General features: G+C 40.0%; 1 protein-coding gene across 6 annotated transcripts in view; it reads left to right on the top strand.

The window, feature by feature from the left end:
- kmt2e (lysine (K)-specific methyltransferase 2E) overlaps window positions 1–24,712 on the top strand; it is a 129,113-nt gene that overhangs the window by 12,726 nt on the left and 91,675 nt on the right. For all 6 annotated transcript variants that reach the window (XM_043713857.2, XM_043713858.2, XM_043713861.2 and 3 more), the window contains exon 2: window positions 9,394–9,578. In XM_043713857.2, coding sequence (XP_043569792.2) covers window positions 9,487–9,578 — 92 coding nt within the window. In that variant the 5' untranslated portion in view covers window positions 9,394–9,486. The remainder of the gene's footprint in view (window positions 1–9,393; window positions 9,579–24,712) is intronic.

Here is a 24,712-nt window from a genome sequence, read left to right as displayed (position 1 = left end):
CACTTACTGACCCCTGTTGGCTAATGAATCAATATCCTATGTTAAACACCACTTGGAGGAAACTTGGGTGAGGGGACTTCAATGTTTATCACCATGTGTGGCTCGATTGCCCTACTCACTGAGCGACCCGAATGCTCGAGGACATAACTACTTACTTGGATCTACAGCAGATGTTGATAACGAGCAAGAAGAAAAACACTTACTTGATCACATTAACCTACTTGTTGCAATTGTATCTGTCCATGACATGATTGGTGCAAGTCCTCCTGGAGGCAAAGTCTCATGTTCACACTGAAGTTATCCTGAACCATGTTGTGTGGTACTATCTTGGAAAATCCCTTGAGTGTGGAAATAAACCATTTGGCCCATCAAGTGATGGGCTGACCCTCCAAAGAGCATTCCACTCACACTTAATACCTAACCCTATTCCCATACCATGGCTAATCTGCCCAGCTTGCATGCCATGGAGCAATTTCGGATGGACATCCACCTAAACTGCCAATTAATGGACTGTGGGAGGAAACCAGAGCGCCTAATGAAAACCTATACATTGGGGAGAATGGGGAAACTCCACACAGGCTGAGATTGAATTTGGGTCCCTGGCATTGCGAGGCAGCAGTGTTTGCCACTGCGCTGCCCATGCTAAATGTTATAGATATAGAACAGGTCTAATAATTCAAAATTGGGTTTACATGAATCTGAGTCATCAGTAAAATTTTATTGACGCACAATCAGTACATCCATAGCTCAGCATGTCTGCTACTCTACAATTACTATCAAACTGGGAAATAAATGTGGTTCAATGAAGCAGCCAAGAGCAACACCCAGATGAGATTGATGGGATAGTGGTCTCTCATCATGATCCAGCTCCAATAAACAATATTATATATGGCACTGCTCATGATATTGATTATTAATCTTTCTCGGAGGGATTTGGATAAATGGGGAAAGTGGTGATGTCTTGCTAGTGCAGTACAAAGACCTTTTGGAGTTTGGATTATGAAGTGTTCTAACAGTAAGTAATGAAACCGGAGGGGAAGAAGAAATAATAAAGTTTATTGGAAATCTAGGTGACTTTTAAGAAAAAAAACTAATTGCAAATATTTGCTTATGTATGTATTATGACCAAATGTTTATACTTGACACCAGCCTCCTCCCATATTAGTTCATTTCACCCCACCAAACATACCTTTGCTTTTCTCCCTCAACTTCCCTAAATTGCATCTGTTATTTGCCTCAGTCAACTCATACTTGTACGATCTACATTCTTACATTGAATTAAGAATAAAATTATCGAAGTTTTATATACTGCGTTTTAACATCGAAAATATCCGAGGTCTGTCTAAAAATACACCCAGATCAAAATAGACACTCAGCCAAGGAAGGACACAGTAGGAGGGGCAAGCAGAAGTTTCAAGAAGGATAGTTTTTGTTAAAAGGAGGAGAGTAACCTTGCAAATGAATTTTAGAATGGTCAGGCATAGGCTTTTGTTTGAAGGTGTATTTGCACATGGCACAGAGAGAGATTGGTACCTGCATCAGACTTCAGGATGACTGAAAGTTTTATTGATTATCAAGCTGGAGATATTTACGTGCATGACAGGTTAGTGAGGCCATAAAGAGAGATAAATACATCTAGGAAAACCTTTTACTTGGAACTGTTGGTGGATCAGTTAGTGTATAAGTTGGTAAAGACAGAATTAATAGTGAGTGGAACTTGATATGGAATAAGAAATTGGCTGAAAGTTTTTGGGAAGACTCAGGTTTACAAGGTAGAAACTGACCATACAAATATTTGAATAGTTAGTTCTTCAGTCACCTCAGATTGTAACAATTGCAATGTTACTTTTACAGCATTCAAAAATTTAAAATTGCAAATTAGTTAAATCAACCCTAATAAGAATTTAAGTTTAATATAGAACTGTATGATTAAAATTGCAAGTATATTTGTGGTTTGCCGTTGACACCTCTGATATAAGTAGTAAATCATTCGTACAAATACTTGTCAGAGGAGTTTACCTCTGTAACTGGTGTTTACCATGACAGCAGTCAAAAATATGGATAATAAAAGGCTGAGTGAAATAGGATTCCTGACTCTGTGTACTAAGTCAGTCAAATGTTCTGAAACTTCCCTAGTCGCTAGATAAAGAATTTGTGTTGAAGTAATTGGTTGGTCTAAATAGCATTGAAAGCCAGATGCTCTTACCAAGACAATCCCTGTCCTATTTCTGAAGCTCACATGAATTTAAGGTGCAATGACCCAAATGTGCTCAGATTAATACCAAGGGGACGGTGGGCGGCACGGTGGCACAGTGGTTAGCACTGCTGCCTCCCAGCGCCTGAGACCCGGGTTCAATTCCCGCCTCAGGCGACTGACTGTGTGGAGTTTGCACGTTCTCCCCGTGTCTGCGTGGGTTTCCTCCGGGTGCTCCGGTTTCCTCCCACAGTCCAAAAGATGTGCAGGGTCAGGTGAATTGGCCATGCTAAATTGCCCGTAGTGTTAGGTAAGGGGTAAATGTAGGGGTATGGGTGGGTTTCGCTTCGGCGGGTCGGTGTGGACTTGTTGGGCCGAAGGGCCTGTTTCCACACTGTAATGTAATGTAATGAAAACTACACTTTCATTCATGTAAAGCACTGATTAATTTTTTTAAGGTGTTTCTCAAACTATCTGTTAAAGCATTGGTTTGTAGAATTATTTAGAGTTGAAGCTGACTCCAAAATACAGGTCTGTACTCCAATTGACTAGGCTGATCAGCGACCACATGTTCTGTGGAGTATGTGAACTGCTAGGCTTTTGTAATGGATTGCATTATAGACCATAAATTATGGACTCTTCTGTCCTTGTACTCACTCTGAAAGATTCCATTTCTGGTTCCTTTCAACAAGGATGATCCCTAACCAACTGATGTGTACAGATTTAAGTGCCCGTAAATGGACAAGAGGTAGAGAGCATGATGAACAGCACAACTTAAAATTTGACAAGTACACTGTTCTCAAACAAATAAGGTGCAGGTGAAGACCTTTCGGCCCTCAAGGCTGCCTTGCCATCTAATACGACCATGGCTGATCTGGTTGTTACCTAAAATCTACATTCTTACCTAGCTCTGGTAACATTTCAACCCCTTGCTTACCAAAATCTATTCATCCCTGCCTTAAAAATAATCAGACTCTGGTACTCTGCTTCTATCACCTTTTTATGATCCTTAGTGAGGGGAGAAAAAGGTTTCTTTGTCCCTGTTTTAAATTGATAACCTCTCATTTTTAAACAGTGACCCCGAGTTCTTGATTCTCCCATGAAAGGAAACATTCTCTGCAAACATACTGTGCCAAGATCCCCTCAGGATCTTGTATGTTCAGTCAAGTCAACCTGACTGTTCTGAACTTGAGCAGATACAAACCTAACATGTCCAACCTTTCCTCGTAAGGCAAACTGTATGTTGCAGCTATTCGTCTGATAAACCTTCTCTCAACAACAAATCAGCAATCAATTCTGCCCATAGTTTGGACTCATCAAAGTGACTGTGCAAGTTGAAGGTGCTGAAGCTCACTAACTTGATTTGCTACTCTGCAAATCAATCAAGCGATGGATAGATGAACATGTTTATGAATTCATTAATTAATAGCTTTTCTTGCAGTCAGCTATTTTGATATCTGCTTTGGTAGCTCAAGAAGTTTGCAGGAAAGTTGAAATATACTTCAGATATCCAGACCCGTGTATCAGGTTTACTTGCTGCCAACTGCTTAATTCAAGCACCTGACAGATCCGTTACAAATAATTGCACCAACTGCAAGACTGATTTTCACCTCTAGGTGCTGAGTTACAGGACAGAATTGCCACTTTGCACTGTTTACTTTGTAGCAGAAATATAGTAAAAAACCAAGTAGGGTCAAATGGTATAGAATCTCTATGGGTAGAATTGAGGAACCGCAAAGGAGTTATGTACAGGTCTCCAAACAGTTTTCAGAAGCTGGGGCACAAGATACAGCAATAGATAGAAAAGATGTGTAGAAAAGGCAAAGTTACAGTGATCATGGGGAGATTTAATATGCAGTCGAACTGGAAAAATTAGGTTGGTAGTGGATCGCAAGAAAAGGAATTTGTAGAATGTCTGAGGTGGCTTTTTGGAGCAGCTTGTCATGGACCGCATTCGGGACCAGACAGGAATGGATTTAGTGTTGTGCAATTAGGCAGACTTGATAAGGGAGCTTAAGATGAAGGAACCTTTAGGAGGCAGAGATCATAATATGATTGAATTTACTCTGCAATTTGAGAGGGAGAAGAGAGAATCAGATGGTGCGACAGCAATGGCAGAAGTTTCTGCGAGTAATTCAGGAGACATAGAGATTGATCCTGAGGAAAAAGAAGCATGGTACAGTGAGGATGAGACAGCCATAGCTGACCAGGGAAGTCAGGGATAACATGAAAGCATTTAATGTGGCAAAGAGCAGTTGGAAACTAGAGGATTGGGAAGCTGACAAAGGCTAGCAGAGGGCAACTAAAAAAAAGTAAGGAGGGAGAAGATTAAATATGAGGGTAAGCTAGCCAGTAACACAAAGGAAAACTCTTAGGAGTTTCTTTAGATATATAAAGGACTAAAAGAGCCAGAAGCGGACATGGGACTGCTGGAAAAATGACACTGGAGAGATAGTAGTGGGGAACAAGAAAATGGTTGAGGGACTGAATAACTATTTTGTGTCAGTCTTCATGGTGGAAGACAAGTGTAATATCCCAAAAAATCAAGAGAGTGAGGGGGTAGAGCTGAGTGTGGTTGCCATTACCAAGGAGAAGTTCTAGAAAAACTGCACGGGCTGCAGGCGGATAAATCACCTGGACCAGATGGGCTGTTTCTCACAGTTGTAAGGGAGATAGCTGAAGGGATAGTGGAAGTGTTAATGGTGATCTTTCAGCAATGACTTAGAGTCAGGGAGGGTCCCAGAGAACTAGAAAACTGCGAACCTGACACCCTTGTTTAAAAAGGAAGTAAGGCAAAAGACGGAAAATTACAGACCAAATAGGCTAACCTTGGTCATGAGTAAGATAGCAGAATCCCTTGTGAAAGATGAGATTTCTGAATATTTGCAAAATAAGGGCCCATGGTGTTAGAGGTAAGGTGCTAGCATGGATAAAAGCCTGGCTGTCTGGCAGGAAGCAGAGAGTCGAGATTAAAGGGTCTTTCTCAGGATGGCAGTCAGTGACAAGTGGTGTCAATACATGACATGACAGAAATGTAAGGCCTAGTGTTGGGATCGCTTTATATATTAACAATCCAGATGAAGGAACTGAGGGCATTCTGGCAAAGTTTGCAGACAATACAAATATAAGTAGAGGGACAGGTAATTTTAAGGAGGTGGGGAGGCTGCAGACAAATTTGGACAGGTGAGCAAAGTGGGCAAAGAAGTGGCAGATGGAGTACAATGTGGAAAAGTGTGAGATCATGCATTTTGGTAGGAAGACTAGAGGCATGGACTATTTTCTAAATGGGGAGAAGATTCAGAAGTCTGAAGTGCAAAGAGACTTGGGAGTTCTCGTCCAGGATTCTCTCAAGGTAAACTTGCAGGTTGAGTCAGTAGTAGGAAGGCAAATGTGCATTGATGGCATTTATTTTGAGAGGACTTGAATGTAAAAGCAGAGATGTATTTATGAGGCTCTATAAGGCTCTGGTCAGACCACATAAGGAGTTTTGTGTGCAGTTTTGGGCCCCATATCTCAGGAAGGATGTACTGGTGCTGGAGCATTTCAGAGGAGTCTTACTAGAGTGGTTGCAGGAATGAAATGTTTAACATATGAGGAATGTTTGAGGACTCTGAGTCTATATTCAATGGAGTTTAGAAGGATGAGGGAGGAATCTAATTGAAACATACCAAATAGTGAATTGCCTGGACAAAGATGATGTTGGGATGATATTTCCATGGGTTGGAGAGACTAGGACCTGAGGGCACTGCCTTTAGAGTAAAGGAAAGACCTTTTAGAATGGAGAAAAGGAAAAATGTCTTCAGACGGAGAGTGGTGAATCTCTAGAATTCATTGCCACAGAAAGCTGTGGAGGTGAGGTCATTGTATTTAAGACTGAGATAGATAGGTTATTAATTGTCATGGGGATCAAGGGTTGCAGGGAGAAAGCAGGAGAATTGGGTTGAGAAACTTCTGAGCCTTGATTGAATGGTGGAGCAGACTCGATGGGCTGAATGGCCTACTATCTGGTCTTTATCTTCTCATATATTTTAGACCTAGCTCTTCAATCTCTGAGTTGGAGGAAGTTCATGTGTTGCATGCCTGGGTGCTCTGGACTGGGACTGATAATTAAGTCCAGTCTATAATTTTGAACTGTACAAAAATATATTCATTTAGCTTAGATTCCCGACAGTGTGGAAACAGGCCCTTCGGCCCAACAAGTCCACACCAACCCGCGGAAGAGCAACCCGCCCAGACCCATTCTCCTACATTTACCCCTTCACCTAACACTATGGGCAATTTAGCATGGCCAGTTCACCTAACCTGCACATTTTTGGACTGTGGGAGGAAACCAGAGCACCCGGAGGAAACCCACACAGACAAGGGGAGAATGTGCAAATTCCACACAGTCAGTCACCTGAGGCGGGAATTGAACCCGGCTCTCTGGCGTTGTGAGGCAGCAGTGCTAGCCACCGTGCCACCCATTTGGCTTTAGGCAGCAAAGCAGTTTGTATTAAATACTTGTCTGAAGCCTTGAAGGTGGCCAAATTTTGCAAAGTTTTCCCTTTGAAAAGCCAGTGGACTTTTGGGAGTTGAATGTAATTTTAATTGCTCTTTGAGACTCCTGGGAATTGACAAAGTTAGGATTAGAGACCTTGTGAGATCTATTGTTTTCAGAATGTTCATTGATATTCCCACTATAAAACTTCTGTTTAAAAGAACCTGAGAAAATGATTTCAGGCTGGAACACTTGCAGCAATAAACAAAATATTCTGTGATGTAATAAGTTCCTGTATCCATTGGTCTCAGTTAGAATTCTCCAATTTATGCCAAATGTGAAATTTATCATCTGGCACTCCAGTTCGTTATTAAAAATAGGTACCTAAGTACAAAGTCCACTATCCATTTGGGGTATTATGGAGAAGAAGTATGCAGTACATCTGTCTCTCTCTCTTTTTTTTTTCTCTCTCCCCCTCCCCTTCTCTGTCTGTCTCTTTGTCTCTCCTCCCCCTCCCACACTACCTCTCTCTGTTTTCCTCCCTTTTCTCTCTCTCTCTCTCTCTCTCTCTCTCTCTCTGTGTCAGCCCTCTTGTCCCTTCCTGTGCTTCCAGCTCCTGACCAAAGCACCCCACCTCTTCGATCCTCCCTCACTCATCCCCTGTGTTCTCTCTCATGTATCCTTCCTTTTGCTTCCCCTCTGACTGAGAGAAATATAGTACTACTGTTAAGCTCTTTATCCTGAGGTTCGTAAGTGCTTGATACAACTGCAAGACACCAAGTTCTGTGAATAAGCAACCAAATTTTATTAAGCACTGTAAAGTACAAGCTTCAGAGAAACTCTGAACAGTCCTTGCCAGGGGTGTCTCTTTTTGAACAAAGGAAACAGTCCTTCCTTCATACAAAATCTTGACATCATACTTAGTAATGCCCAAAAGACAACCCCCAGTCACTCCCTCATAGTCACATGCCACTCAAAATACAATGCAGTGACCACTTCACTCCAGAAACAATGTATGCAAATCATCCCTTAATGGCCAGATCTGGTGTAAATTGTATTTTTTTAACTACAGGGAGTTTCAGAATTCCAACTATAATGTTCTTATTGATTTCTGGATGAAAATGTAAATCATCGCTGGCAAGGAAATGGCCATGTAAACCTCCCACATTTCCACCTCTAAGACAAAGGATTGTGTTGGCAGCAGTTTCTGCTGGCTGCACAGGCAAATAATAGAGTTTGGTTCTTTACTTAAAATGAAAGCAAATTACTGTGGATGCTGGAATCTGACACCAAAAGAGAGAATGCTGGAAAATCTCAGCAGGTCTGGCAGCATCTGTAAGGAGAGAAAAGAGCTGATGTTTCGAGTCTAACTAATACTTTGTCAAAGCTAAAAAAAAGGGAGAAATAGGGAGGTATAGTATTTGACAAAGGGTCAGTTAGACTCGAACGTCAGCTCTTTTTTTTCTCCTTACAGATGCTGCCAGACCTGCTGAGATTTTCCAGCATTTTCTCTTTTGGTTTTGGTTCTTTATTTGTTTGTTTAAGTATAATGCCCCAGATAAGAAGTACAAATAGTGCATGCTAGATGACCATTTATAATGAACTGTTAATGAATCTATGGTTTTCATAGATGGCATGGTTGATCAAGCCCTGATCCAAATGATTGGTTTTTAAGTTCAGTGTTGAGGAGTGCTGTGTTTCAGCAGTGTTTCTCGTTTATAACCTGGAATGGACACATATAGAATAGTTTTTAATTGCCAAATTCTATTCAAAAAAACTTTGGGGAAAGATTTTTTTTCCATGTTTCAGAAAATCTGAATGCAGGCGATAGTGATTTCAGATATCAAATTTTGGTGTGCCGCCATTATAAAATAGGATTTCTCAAGACAAATACAAATAAGTCAAATACAAAACTTTGGAAAATGGTATGCAATTCTCATAGATTTTCACAAACATCAAAAAAACTTAGTTCAGATTTTGATGTTAGGAAGCTTTCCAGAACTTCTAAGAATCTGTTTTAATTCAAAATATGTTGTTTACTGTTAAGTTGAATCTGTATTATGACTTGACTTCATCTTGGAAAAGCAAGGAAATTTGTTGGAAATAATTGTATGTGAGATTGGAACATGTTTCCATTTGAGTACATAAGATCTGCCAATACCTGTACCAATTAGAGTCCACTTGGCAACTAATCAGCATTCTCTTCTCATACAGTTTAAATCTTGGGTTTTCCCATTAAATTGATCTTCTTGCAAGTTGTCCTGATGAGTACAAGATGCGAAACTTCAGCAATACTGATGTGAAACAGTATGCATCGAAGTCAGAGAATTGGGCACATTTTGGAATGGCATGCAAACAACTTTACTCCACTGATACCGGTGTTTTCACTTTTTGCACAGGAAGAAGATAGTGTGCCCAAGCTGGAGTCGCATTTTATTGCCACAAGTACTTGTTCACTGCAACCCCAATGAACTGTGAAGTCATTGTGCTAGTGGTTATGCAATTATCATTAAATTTGGAAAGATTTTCATGTCATTGGCTTGAGCTGTTGTTAAATAGGTCCCACGAATGAAATGTTGACATGTTTCAAGTTTTCAAAAGTATTATGCAATTAACAATGTTTTGTGTTATTAGTGGTGGACTAAGATAATCATTTGTCTTTTGTAGGTCGTAAATAGTACAAATGGTATTGAATTTAATATACTTTTGTGGTTATTTGCAGGCTTTGTGAATGCACTTAGATGTTTGCAATGAGCACTGTGGCTGGCATGCCCCAGTGTTTTGGATGCCAATGTATAGGACTCCATAGAAGTCGATGTTATCAGCAGCGAACGTCATGAGCATAGTGATCCCAATTGGGTTTGATACAACGGAGACTTCATATTTGGAAATGGCTGCAGGCTCAGAGTAAGCAATTTAATGGTATATACTTTGTATTAAATTTTTAAGAATGCTACTTCTACTATAATGTCCACTTAAAATAGAATTATCAACCTATGATTTCCTTCTGATTGACTGGACCGTAGCAATGCATTTCGTTCTGTGCAACGCTCGTTTACTTTCTTTAGGAAAACGTGCATTCTAAAATAAATCTCCAATAAATAGATTTTAATGATTTAATCAACATGTTAGTTCTTTACCATATATTTTATCTGTTGGTGACTCGTGTCAACTGTTCTCATATTTGCATAGAGGTTAGAAGATTTGGGGGTGAAGTTGACTATAAGCCTGGGGGAAGCATTTCTGCCCCACCTGAATCTTAAGGAATGTTCAGATATGGACCGACCCAAGATGATTTAACTCTGTCTAATGTAAAGTCCTCCTGTGCATATTTTTCTCATGTAATGTCCTCATATACTTCATTTTTACTGGTGATGGCAGGTTAAAATTGAGAGTGAGTTTGTCCACTGATCTATTGGTCACACAGAGCTTTGATGAATCAAGAAAACTGTCTTAGTAAATACCTGTTAATTGAAATTACTCCCATTTATTTCAGCACTACTCTTGGAATTTTACCAGGAATCTTCTATTCCCTTTAGATTTAAACCATATTTATCAAATGTTCCAAAGCATAATCTCTTCCCACTTGCTATAATTAGCACAGTTGAATCCTGGTTAACAGCAGAATTTGCATAAGTGCAGACATATGTGAACTTGCTGGTGTCGCAGTGAATCAGACAAACAGAATAATCACTTTTAACACACATTAGTCAGTGGACACTCTCCCCATAGTGCACATTATATTTTAGATTTCTGGATGATTGTGTGGACTAGTAGTTCTGAATCTTTTTGGTCTGGGCGCTCCCCTACTCCCTAAAGTAGTCGAGTGGTTTGTGTAGACTGAATAAGTTTAAACAGCAAAATCTGAGAGACAATGCCACCTCTAACAACAATAATTTTAGATCTTTTGGGGTAGTAAATCATCCTAAGTAGAGACAAACAGAACAATGATTTGTTATTTTTATGGACTTCTAAAAAGCATTTGATAAAATTGTTAATGATTTGTCAGCTAAAGTTGAAACCCGTGGAATTGAATGCCAGTTATTTGGATTTAAAATAGATAGATTGCAATAAGTTATAAATGGATTTGGGGTCCACATCATTAAAATGTCACAAACAAATTTTGAGAAAAGAGAGATGGTATGTTGATTGTTATAATGAGAAGATTAGAACACGCAGGAATGGAAGTCATATTTCATCTAAGCTAAGTCCAAGGTAAACTTCACCTCGAATGCTATGAGCTGCTCTGGGCACCACACCTTAGTAAGGATACAGTGACCTTGGAAGAAGTACAGTACAGATTTACCAGAATAATCTCTGGGTTGCAAGGATTAAATTACAAAGAAATAATACTCAATTTAAGATTTATTTTCTGGAATGTCGAAGCTTGAGTAATTTGTTCCAAGTTTTCTAGATGTTATGGCAAACAAGTTGTTAGGTTTCTTTTCTCGAGATTCTTGCACACTTGATGCAACTGCAATGTGCCAACTTCTGTGAATTGCCAAAATTTATTAAGCAAATACAAGCTTGGGAGGATCGCTTAACGCTGTTCGCAATACTTGTGAAGCATGTCAAGAGAAGCTCTCTGAACAAAGGGACCAGTTCTTCCCTTGATACAAATTTTCACATCACAGTCAGTGATGCCCCCAAAACAACCCAAGCCACTCCCCCACAGTCACATGCCACTCAAGACACAATGCGGTGACCTGATTATCTCCAGAAACAATGTAATTTAGATCATGCCCTAATGGCAAGATGTGGTGTAAATTTTTTTTTAAACTGCATGGAGTAGTCAGAACTACTGCAATTAACTGCAATGTTGTTATCGATTCTGAATAGGAGATTATAATGTAAACTTACTCTGAATAATAGGAGATGATATTATAAATTTACTCTGAATAGTAGATGATGACGATGTAAATTTACTTTTAATAAATAACAGAAGATAATGTAAATTTTTTACTTTGTACCTGTAAGACAGAGAAACATACCACACTATCCCCGGGGCATCCAATTTTTTGAAGGTCAGCAGAGCAAATGAACTCCTTAACATCTCAGTTGGACAGAAGCAAAACATTTGTATTGATTGTGCCACCTAGAACTAGAGGTTTTGATCTAAAAATGAGGATCTAGAGCTTTCAGGAGTGAAATTAAGAAACACTGCCCTATACCAAGGAAAATCGAAGTTCCACCCTTTGTTCATGTTACTAAATGGTCAATTAGAAGTCTTGATATTTGTATATTGTTGCTATCCAAGGCGTTTTAGAGGACATGAGACTAAATGAATTAAATGGAATTAGATTGAACAACATCCCATGTTCTCATTGAATGGTGCAGCAGTAGTTGAAGGACAATATTCCCTGCTGTATTGTTATGTTTCCTTGAGGAAATTCCAATGAACAGACTAGTTTGATATAATTGCATTTGCTCAGAAATGGTATTGGAAGTTAACCTCTCATACTTATTCAATCAAAGGGAATCCAATAATGCATTATTTTTCAGGTAAATATTTAGTTATTTTAGTGTCTTGTTTACTCAGTTGTGAATGTCACTGTGCAGGAGAACTACACAATGATTGCTTTTTGAAGATTTTACGGCAGAAGAGTTTCTGGGTTTTTTTGTTTAACCTCTTAAAATATTTCCTCAATTTGGTACAGTATTTGAAATTAAAGTGTAGTATATGTTAAATGTAGAGTCAGGTTAAATTCTGTTTGCTGTCGAGTCAGTTCCACCTTTGGAGATTCATGCTCCTTTCATGGTTGGTATCAGTATCATGTGACAGGAGGGCAAGTGTTTCAAACATGTACATGCTGGCAACACAGGGAATAAAGGGTCAATATTATTATTACTTGTTTCCATTCCAATCATTTCGTAGGTCATTGACCAAAAACAAATTTATAATTATATCATTCCAGTCAACATTATTTCAGTTTTTATTGGATAAAACTGCAATGTTTCTTTCATGACTTGGTGTTTGTGTGGACAGTCTTGCTCGGTTGTTCCACAATTGACTGAACTGATTGGAAATGTTATCATTTGGTTTATAAATTTCATAAATTGTATATGTATCTTCAATATTTGTTTGAATGATATGATAATCCAAATGAGAAACAATTTCCTCTGCCTTTGGGTGTGTCAAATTGTAAAGCTGTTCTTTCCAAATGTATATAATGCTAACACAACTTGTGCATGCATGGAATTTCCTGTTGTTCTAAAGTGGCTTTACTACAAATGATTGACTTGAGGTTGAAAATAAACGTTGTGTTGATATTCACTAAAATATCAATAATTTGTTCCTCAAATATAATATTGTGGAAGCTGTTTATCCTTATTTATCAAAATACTGTATATCAGAATTTTGAGCACTGTTAAACTTATATAGCTCTTTTGTAAGGGCTAAATGCCATTTTCCCAGATCTCTCCACATAAGAAGTCTATCATTCCTTATTCTAGTCAGTGCTCTGTTACTTCCACTGTTCCACAGCAAGCTTTTACATCTCCCATCTGAACCAAAAAGTTTTACTACTTTGAAAACTACTAGTCTTTTAAGTAAATTCTTGTTTTCCTTTAACCAGTTGCTCCAGTTTGACATTGCACTACGTTCTTGAGGACCTCGGTACCTCAGCAGTATTCCCTTGGCTCCTTAATCTCCATCACCCTTTTATTTCACTGTCCTTTCACCAAGAATTTAGCATCCCATTTTAGATCACTTGCTAATGACTTTTTACTCTTTTCTTAACACTTTTCTCAGATCTCCTTTGCACTTAGTGCAATTTAGTAGATTGCAGGATTATGAACCTGATTTTTTTTCATTGATCTTGCCTTTCTCATAAACCCTACTTCTCTGTGTCATTTAAACCACTGTCTTCAGTCATCCAGGAATCTATAATCTTGGCTGTCCTTTTACTTGAAAGGAAATGTTGGTAAAAGTTCATTTGATATGGATGAGATTAAAGCTGGAATTACTCTGGTATTTTATCCACTGAGACATAAGATAACCCTTAGCTCACATTAAGGTTCTTTTCTCTTGGTTTCCTGATAATACTATAAGCATTATAAATGACCTTTCATCTTTTTTGATTTTCCCATGCTCTCCCAGGGTTAGAGACTGCAATATTTACTGTGTGGCCCCAGGCGATTTTTTTTTTAATGGGGTAGAAGGGGGCAAATATTTGGTTTGGGAACTGAACTTGCTCAAATACTGTAGAACTGTAATTTGGTTTTAAATGGGTTCTCCGTTAGAAGCCACAGATTTATAATTTTGGCTCCATTTTTAGTTGGGTGCAGTACAGGAATGGGTAAGTTTCCTCTCCTTGTGATGAAAAATGTTAGTGGAGGGTGAAATGGGTTAGGTGTGATAGGTAAAGTATGTTAAACAGGATCAGGGAGAGATTGTGAGCAGAGGTGGGGATTTGGAGAGTGCTCAATGTCTAGCAGTGGAAACAGGTTTTGTTATGAATCCCGGGCGGAAGCTTTCCTATTTTCCCTGACATGGAAACAGTGCTTTAAAGTTACTTGCTTCTTTTTGCAGTTGTCCTTTTCTTTTGACTACTGGGTTTCCCATTGCTTGAAAAACAAGGCCAACCTGCTTTTAAGGGGACAAAAAAAGATATTAGAGGCACAAAACTCCTTTAAATATTTTAATGAGGCTATCTATCTCCTGGGAGAGGGTTGGCAGCCATCATCCACGTGTTGTCACCTCCATTACAATTTGAAGTAGTTGGGTTGAATTCGCAGTTAAGGTTTCTAAACATTGTGTGCTCCTATCTGACCCAAACCCACCTGTTCTTGAATTATGTCCAATTGTCAAAACAGTATTTCTGATATTTAAGATGGTTGAGGACTTTCAGTGACAATATTCTGTATTACACCTGATAACTTTAGCCGTGATTCCTTAATGTTGAAGTCGAAAATTGCAATTGTAATGTAGTTTATGTTAGATATACAACAAATCCTGATGTTGAGAGCTGAGTGATGATGTAAAAATAGGTTCAGATGGGCGTAGCATTTTGAGTTTTAAAAAAAGTTGCTTTATCTTTTACTCATCCTTTATGTAACATAGTAAATTTAAAAATGAGATAACATTTAAAATAAGGAATGAATGCGTTGATTTTATTTGGAGTGAAAATATTGTTAAATAGGGCATGTTTAGCTTTGTTATATTTTAAGCCCTCCTTTCCTTGTAATATTGCAATTCAGATGCTTCAGTGGGCTATTTTCCAGACACAGTATTTTCAAGTTCAGAGCTAGTAATGTGATCTTGAAATTGAATATGCTTTATTGTAATATTATGATTTCTGATTTGATTTATTTTTTATTTATTGTTATGCCACGGAGCATGGGAAACCAAAAAAAAATTTATTGTGAAGTGTTGTATAATGTCGTCACCTGTCTGCCATCTTAAAATGCAGAAAAATAAACCTGAACATAGGATATCAAGGCAGAAAAATAAGGAAAAAAGTGTTTAATTTAATTGTTCTCCTTATTAAGTGCTCCACCACGGGTCTGGTGGCCAGACACGAGTCCCTTCGGCACTGGAATGAAAGTCACTATTAATGAGAGAACTAATTTTATAGTAGTTTTGCTGTACCCTTCACATCTAAAGATTTTATTCATAGAGTCATACAGCATGGGAACAGACCCTTCAGTCCACTTGTCTATGCCGACCAGATGTCCTAAATCAGTCTAGACCCATTTGCCAGCATTTGGTCACTATCCCTCTCAACCTTTCTTATTTATATACCCATCTAGATGCTTTTAAAATGTTGTAAGCCTCCACCAGTTCCTCTGGCAGGTTATTCCAAACATACACCATGCTTCTGCATGAAAAAAATGCCCAACAGGTCTCTTCAAGTCTTTTCACTTTCTCCTTAAACCTATGCCCTCTTGTATTGGACAATTGTTTGAAGCCTGGAGAGCAAAAATGTATGATCACTGTTATTTTAGTGTGTGCTTGAGCAGTGCTACTACTGTTGTCTTCTCAGTAGATACTTAAGACATTCCCTCATCCATTTGCATGTCTGCTTGCTTTGAATTTGTGACAGTCTTTTGGGTAGGTTAAAGAAGTCATTGTAGCATGTGACACACCAGCATAAAAAAGTGGTCTTGACTGTTAGAGGCCATCCACCAGGTGGATTGTGCCTTTTGATCTGATGTTGGTTCTTTCTTGTGAATAATTGTAAAGTTTGCTGCTCTATAGATCAAAGGCATGGTTGAGGCAGGAGAACTGCTGTTTCCTTAAAAACTCACATGTTATAGTAATGTCTCAGAAATAACATTTTCCGAGTGCCAATGAATGTTCCTTGTTTAACGTTGCTGCAGTTAATTGAACTTTTGGTACTTTGAATTTTTGATCTCTCGATTAAATATGGTGCTCAGGAGTAGTTTGAAAATTATGTTAAGTGGCTAAGATTTTGTTTTAACTTTACAAAAATTAGTGACCCAATGATCGCTATTTGGGCCAACCACTTCCACCCTGGTTTAAGAACATACAAGCAGTGAACAAAAATAGGCCACTCAGCCATTCGAGCCTGCTCCAGCAGTCAATGATAATGACGGATTTGTCTTTAACCTCAACTCTACATTCCTGCATATCTGTAGTAATCTTTCATCCCGTTGGTGTCCAAGAATTTTATCCAACTTAGCTATAAAGATATTTAAAGATTCTGCATCCATTTCCTTTTGAGGAAGGGACTCCTACAAATAAGCAGTCAGCATTGATCATGTGACATTGAGCTTTGTTTGTAGTTCATATTTATTTAGTCTCCACAATCACCAACGATCTGTTACTTGACTCATTTTAAAAGCTTTTGAGAACTCCAAACTGCAAGGCTACTAAATCTGCATCCTTGGTTCTCTTCTACACTGGTAAAGCAGGGCATTATATATTAAGACAGGAGAAGAGGCAAAACTGTTTCACCTTTGCTGTTTCAAGTTTTCCTGCCAAAAGACATCAAGAGTAAGATTATAATCATGCAGGCTTTGGAATGTGATAATTCCATTCGCATACTCTCACTGCTAAGCTAATGACGTTTTCACATTCAGACCTTATGTTGAACTGATAACTAGATCACTGCCTTCAAGGTGTCCAACTCTCTACTCCAAGACCAGCTTAAAGCAAGTTAGGAAAATGGTAGACATTTACAGTGACAGCAGGGAGACAGTTGCTAAAACAACACTCTGGGAGGCAAAGAAAGTTTACTCATCTCTGTTTTAGATCAGCATCCTCTTATTTTCAAACTGCTACGAGATCCTACCACAACTGATAGAACATTGAGGGAAATTGACCAATGTTCCATTCAAGTCAATTCTGAATCTTGTGAATCCCAGAGGATACAGGCTTAGCATATTTAACCCTTCTTCATAAGGCACTCTGCTTATTCTAAATATTAGTTTAGTACATCATCTTACAACTGCTTCCAATGCATTGACATCCATCCGTAAGTAGTGTGACCACTATTCCAGATGCAGTCTCACTAATGTATAATAGAAGCATAAGCTTCCTACTCTAAGATTAAATTCCCCCTGCAATAAACTATAACATTCTGCTGGCTTTTCCGATTGCTTGCTGCACCTTCTGAGACTCATGCAGTAGCACACCTAAACCTCTGTGCATCTCCAAGCTCTGCAACCTCTCACCATTTAGATGGTAAGGTTTTTTATTCTTCCTGCCAGACTGGTCAATTTCACACTTTTCCATATTGTACTCCATTTGCCAAAGCTTTCCTATTCACTTAACCTACCTGTAAACTTTTGTAGACCCTTTGCAACTTACTTTCTTACCATTGTGCTTAATCTACAGCACAACTTTGTTAATTTGTAGACAGCATGTTGTGCCCTCTACAAACTAATTTGCTTCACCTGATCTCTGAAATCTTCAATAAAACAATTTGCATTTCTATAGTGTTCTATTATAATAAAACTTTCTAATGAACTTTATAAAAATAATAGCAAACAAAATGTGGCAGATCCACAGAAAAGGATTTTGAGACAAATGTAGGTTTTAAGTAGCATTTTCAAGGGGAAAGGAGAAGTCGTGAAATTAAGGAAGAAATTCTGCAACTGAGCATCTCGATAGCTAAATCTGAGTTAATACTGTCATGTTTAAGATCATTCTAATTAGGCTTTTCCTATAGCCGAACTTTAAATAGTGCTTGAGAATGATCAAAAGTGCTAATTACTGTTTTTAAGATTTGTGATGTAATCGGGAAACAAGTCAGTGTTTGATTTAAGCTATTGTCACCTCAATACATCGTACACATAGTTTGTGCTTACTTTTAAAATACTACCTTTGTGTTGATGAGATGAATCATCAGGAAGACCAGAGTTCACTGGTTGAATTCCATTTCCTGTTTAACACTTGGGCAGAATGAAATTACTAATACTACAGATGCTAAGTTGTTTTGAGAAGCAACTTGGTATGGCTAGATTTTCTGTGGCAATGTTAAGGATGACTTGGAAGATCTTGCTTGTACTGTGTAACCTTTGATACACTATCAGACATGATTTCTTGTCTTATTGTTCCTGTTCTGGATACACAGATGATCAAAATGTATTACAAAAATATAGTTGTGCACATGATTAGAGGACATGCTATAATTTGTTACTGTCAGGTAGTTGGTTATGAGGCTATGGGAATATTGGGAGTGATGGGAATGTGGAATGTGGAAATAATAAATGATATACTTTAAAGTTTTAGATCCTAGGGTATTGGAGTTATTGGAAACTGGGAGTGATACTTCATAATCTGAGTAGTTTAAGAGTGGAAGTGATGAAGCTGCTGGGTTGGAGCAAAGGTGTGTGCTTTCTCGCAAGAAGCTATAGAGGTGGTTCCCAAGATGTGGGATTCTAAGACTTGAGCAGATTGCCATTGAGAATAGTAATTCAGTTGAATAGTGATTTACTCACTTTTTCCAACTGGGAATCATTTTAAAGTTTTTTGCAATTTAACTTACTGCAATTTACTACCTCAAAGTACTTTGGATTTAGAATTGATCCCGAGGTAACAGGAATGTAACCGGGAGAGCATTGAGATTGGGCTTTTTTTTAATCCATTCATCAATGTGAGCTTTGCTGGCTAGACCAGCACTTATTGCCCACTTCAAGTTGCCCTTGAGAAGGTGGTGGTGACCGCTGCCTTGGAACGTGGAGTAGAAGGAGAAGACAATAGAGACTTGAGAAAGAGTAACGAGGAGTAAGTAAGAGGCACAGCTTCGTTGAGGAAGATAGTTGAGACAATATACCCAGTTTCTCCTTTAACACCCTGCTTTGGCCAAAAGGTGGTCCTAATAATGTTTAGTATAGATTTTTAAATAATAAATTGAGAATGTCCTCAAGAAATAGAGACCTCCAAGGCAGATTTGGTGCTGGTTTGAGCATCACAGACTTGCTGTTCCAATATTGTGATCTACCTCTGCCTTTCAACCTGCCTGTCTCTTGGGAGGAGGAAGATTAATTTCCATTTTTAAGCTGTCTTCCAGTTCTAATGTGTCGCACAAGCAGAAACACCCTTTCAGCATTCGCTCTGTCAAGGATGCCCATGATCTTGCATATTTCAGTATGACCACCTCTCATTGTTTGAAACTTCAAAGACTACTGGCCAGCCCAGATTTTCCACCCTTTGCTCTTAAGGTATACAGGGGAACTTTGATTATCCGAACGTGATGCGCAGGCACTATTTTGTTTGGATAATCGATTATTTGGTTTTTCGATAAAATGCCTTTCCTCTGGGGCTCGGAGTTTTTAAAGTCTGCTACCCGTTCAGGAGACTGCAGCAGCACACAGTGCGCGAAGCCCCGCCCCCAACCCTGTCCAACATAGCCTCGTCCCCAACACCTCCCCCGCCCTCAACCCTGTCCAACACCTCCCCCACCCACAACACTGCCTCCCGCCTTCAACACCTCCCCGCGCTCAACACTGCCCCCCCGCCTCCAACTCCGTCCAACATCTCCCCCACCCACAACACGGCCTCCAGTGCCCAACACCGCCCCTCCCCCCCCCCCCGCCTCAACCCGTCCAACGTGGTCCCCACCCACAACACAGCCTCCCGCCCCCAACACAGCCCACCCGCCTCCAACACCTCCCCCGCCCCAACCACGTCCAACACCTCTCCCACCCACAACATGGCCTCGAGCCCCCAACACCTCCCCACGCCCAACACTGCCCCCCCACCTCCAACCCCGTCCAACTTGGCTCTCCTGCCCCACCCCCATCCAAGACCGCCCCCAACCGCTGTGACCCTGTCCCTGCCCCTAACACCACCCCCCCCTCCCCCAACCCCGTCGAACACGGCCCCCGCCCGCCTCCCAACCCCGTACACTTATTGCATCTTATTAATCTGTTAAAAAAAATTTGATGTCTACCTTGTTTTCTGTTAGATACCAAATCCCGTATCCTTACTAATACTATACCTCCCAGGAGCCCTTATTTTGTTCAGTAACCTTTGTGGCACCTTGCCAAACCTCACCGATGCCAACCAGCATGATCATTATTGAAAACTTACTACTTCAGTACATTGGCAGCACGATGGTTCAGTGGTTGGCACAGCTACTTAGTGCCAGGGACCCGGGTTTGATTCCAGCCCCGGGCAACCGTTTGTGTGGAGTTTGCTCATTCTCCCCATGTCTGCGTGGGTTTCCTCAGGCTGCTCCAGTTTTCTCCCACAGTCCAGAGATGTGCAGTATAGCTGAGTTGACCATGCTAAATTGCCCATAGTGTTCAGGGATGTGTAGGTTAGGTGCATTAGTCAGGGGTGAATGTAGAGTAATGAGGTATGGGGAATGAGTCTGGGTGGGTTGCTCTTTGGAGGGTTGGTGTGGACTTGTTGGACCAAATGGCCTCTTTCCACACTGTAGGGATTCTATGATTTTGATCCTCATTCTTTTTGCCTATTTGACAAGTTTGCAATTGGCACTTTAAGGCATATAGAGTTTTAAAAGTATTGGGGCTAGACAGCAAAAATACTTGGCAGGAATGGAGGCTTGACCAAACGGTGGTATGTTCAATAAGAACCATTTTTCTAAAAAAAAAGGAGTAGGTCATCTGGCCTATTGGCCTGTTCTGCCATAGAGTCATAGAGATGTACAGCATGAAAACAGACCCTTTGGTCCAACTCGTCCAAGCCGACCAGATATCCAATCTAATCTCGTCTCACCTACCAGCACCTGGCCTGTATCCCTCCAAACCATTCCTATTCATATACCCATCCAGATGCCTTTTAATTGTTGCAGTTGTACTAGCCTCCACCATTCGATTCACGTACCACCCTCTGAGTGAATAAGTTGCTCCATAGGTCTCTTTTAAATCTTTCTCCTCTCAGCTTAAACCTATGCCCTCTAGCTCTGGACTTCCCCCACCCTCGGAGAAAGACTTTGTCTATTTATCCTATCCATGCCCCTCGTGATTTTATAAACGTCCGAGGTCACCCCTCCGCCTCCGATGCTCCAGGGAAAACAGACCTAGCCTATTCAACCTCTCCCTCCAGCTCAAATCCTCCAATCCTGGCAACATCCTTGTAAATCTTTTCTGAACCCTTTCAAGTTTCACAACATCTTTCCAATAGGAAGGAGACCAGAATTGCACGCAATATTCGAACAGTGGCCTAATCAAAGTCCTGTACAGCCGCAACCTGACCTCCCAACTCCTGTACTCAATACTCTAACCAATAAAGAAAAGCATGCCAAACACCGCCTTCATGCCCTATCTACCTGTGACTCCACTTTCGAGGAGCTATGAACCTAGTGCCATTTAATATGATTGTGGTTGATCTTTTTGTAGACTCAGTTCCACTTACCCGCCAGCTTATCAGTCATCACCCTAATTCATTCACTGTTCAAGAATCTATCTATCTTTGTCTTAAAAACATTCAATTACATAGCCTCGTCTGCTTCTTTGAGCAGGAAATTCCACAGATTCACAACCCTTTTGGGTTAATAACTTCTTCACCAACTTAGTCCTAGATCTGCTACTACTTATTTTAAGGCTATGCCTCCCAGCTTTAGTTTCACCCAGCAGTAGAAACACCCTCCCTGTTTATCTTTTCTGTTCCATTCATAATTTTGTTTCTCTCAGATCTTACCCCCCCCCCCCCCCTCCCCGACACACACACACACACACACACACTTCTAAATTCCAATGTGTGCAGTCCTGGTCTAAACAATCCCTTCCTCATAAACCAACCCTCTCAACTCTAGAATAAACCCAGAGAACTTCCTGTGCCAGTAGGTCCTTCATCAAGGAGACCAAAGCTATGCACAATACTCCAGGTGTGGCCTCATCAGTACTCTAAACAGCTGCAGCATGACCTGTGTATTTTTAAACTCCATCCCTCTTGCAATGAAGGACAATATTCCATTTGCTGCATTAATTACTGTCGCACCTGCAAACCGATGTTTTGTGATTCCTGCATAAGAACATGCAGCATGATTCAATTTTTCACATTTAAATAATAGTCCATTTTGCTGTTATTCCTCCCAAATTGGATGACCTGACATTTACCAGCATTATACTCCATCTGCCAGACTGTTGTCCACTCACTTAACTTACCTATAATCCCTCTGCAGACTTTGTGTTCTCTGCACACTTTGCTCTATCACACACCTTAGTGTCATCTGCAAACTTTGACAAATTACACTTGGTCCCCAACTGTAAATCATCTATGTAAATTGTAAACTATTGCTGTTCCAACACTAATGCCTGAGGCATGCCACCATCCACTGATTGGCAATCAGAAAAATACCCATTTATCCCCACTCTTTGCTTTCTGTTAGTTAACCAGTCTTCTGTCCATTAATACATTTACCCATAACACCATGTACCTTTATCTTATGGAACAGCCTTTTGTATGGCATCGTGTTGAATGCCTTCTGGATATCCAGATACAGCACATCCACCAGTTCCCCATTGTCCACCATGCTCGTATTGTCCTCAAACAATTCCAGTAAATCAGTTCAACATGACCTCTCTTTCATGAACCCATACTATGACTGCCCGATGGGATAGTTTATAGCCAGATGTCTCACTATTTCTTCCTTGATTATAGATTCAAGCATTTCCCCCACAGCCTCTGGGCCCATAGTTACCCACTTTTTGTCTGCCTCCTTTTTTAAACAGTAATGTAACATTTGCTGTTTTCCAATCTGTTGGAACCGCCCCAGAGTCCAGTTAATTTTGGTAAATTACCATAAGTGCATTTGCTATTTCACCGTCGTTTCTTTTATTACCCTGAAATGCATTCCGTCAGAGACTTGTCTACTTTTAGCTTGCCCAATACTACCTCTTTAGTGATAACGATAGTTTGTAGGTCCTCAATTGTCATAGCCTCCTTGTCATCAATTTTTGGCATGCTGTTTGTGTCTTCCACTGTGAAGAGCGATACACAATACCTGTTAAACACTGCGGCCACTTCTTCATTTCCCATTATTGAATCCCTCTTCTCATCTTGTAAAGGTCCAACGTTTACCTTAGCCACTCTTTTTTTGTATTATGTGCTTATAAAAACCTTTGCTATCTGTTTTTATATTCTGAGCTAGTTTACTCTCAAATCCATTTTAATTTTCTTTATAGCTTTTTTCATGATTTTCTGTCAAACTTAAGATTTCCCAACCCCCTAATTTCCCACTAATCTCTGCCATTTTGTACGCATTAGCTTTCAATTTGATAACCTTTATTTCTTCATATCCATGGCTGATTATCTCTTTGCTACAGTCCTTCCTTTTCACTGGTATATACTTTTGCTGAGCATTGTGAAAAGTTGCTTTGAAAGTCCTCTATTCTTCAATTGTCCCACAATATAGTCTTTGCTCCCAATGTATCTTAACCAATTCCTCTCTCATTCCATTGCAGTCTCCTTTGTTTAAGCACAAGGCATTGATACTGTATTTAGTCTTCTCACCAGGTTAGCAGCTTTTGAATTTTACGTTCTAAACATGTTGCAGGTTTTGGGGTTGTCTTTGAAGAATGTTGTGGACGAGCCGGTGTTGGACTTGGGTGAACAAAGTTAGAAATCTCACAACACCAAGTTTTTGTCCAACAGGTTTATTTGGAAGCACTAGCTTTTGGAGTGCTGCTCCTTCGTCAGGTGATTGTGGAGTATAAGATCATAAGATGTAGAATTTATAGCAAACGATTACAGTGTCATAGAATGTTATATTAAACAAACCTGGATTGTTAAGACTTTCATCTTTTAGAATGCAAGTTTCGGTTCATTAATAAGTAAATCCCAGAACTATTTTTAAGTCATCTTCTCAAATAACTTAAGGCTTTATAACACAAGGTGACATCTCAGCTCAGACAATGCATTAAAGGTGTGAGGTCTGGTCTGTCTGTATCCCAGTCTTGAGTCAGACTGGTTCTGTTTCCAAAGTGGAATTTACCAAATAATGCACGTATTGACTGCCTGCAGATTGTTCATTTTTTGAGCAAAATGAAATGTATCTGCAAATATAATTTTGCAAATACAAATTCACCCTATGGACTTGTGTGTGTGCGTGCATGAGAGACCGAGCGTGAGTGTTTGTGTGAGTGTGCGTGAGTGAATATGTTGGCGTGTGTGAAAGCTTGGTAAAGTGTGTGTGGGTATGATGGAATATAAGCCTGTGAGAGGGTGACAGTATTGTGTGTGTGTGTGTGTGTGTGCGCCTGTGGGAGAGAGAGAAAGTGTATAGTGTAGTGGGGTCACCTGTAGTGCGACATAAATCCAAGATTCCAATTGAGGCCTTCCTCATGATTACCAAACTTGGCTATCAGCCTCTGCTTGGCCACTTTGCGTTGTTGCCTATCCCGAAGTCCGTCTTGGAGGATGGTCACCTGAAGATCTGAGGCCGAATGTTCCTGACCGCTGAATTGCTCCCTGACTGGGAGGGAGCAGCCTTGTCAGATGATTGTTATGCGGTGTCCATTCATCCATTGTTGTGGTGTCGTCTTGGTCTCACCAATGTGCCATTCATCAGGCATCCATGAGACTAAGCAGACGCTACAACAGTGGATGAATGGACACCACACAACAACTGACAGACAGGGGTGTTCCCTCCCAGTCAGGGGCA

Source organism: Chiloscyllium plagiosum, unplaced genomic scaffold, assembly GCF_037043375.1.
Source record: "Chiloscyllium plagiosum isolate Xiang-an unplaced genomic scaffold, Cpla_swu_hap1 HiC_scaffold_23, whole genome shotgun sequence".
Taxonomy (NCBI): Eukaryota; Metazoa; Chordata; class Chondrichthyes; order Orectolobiformes; family Hemiscylliidae; genus Chiloscyllium; species Chiloscyllium plagiosum.
Note: the sequence above shows the minus strand (reverse complement) of the source record. Positions and strands in the feature narration are given on the sequence as shown.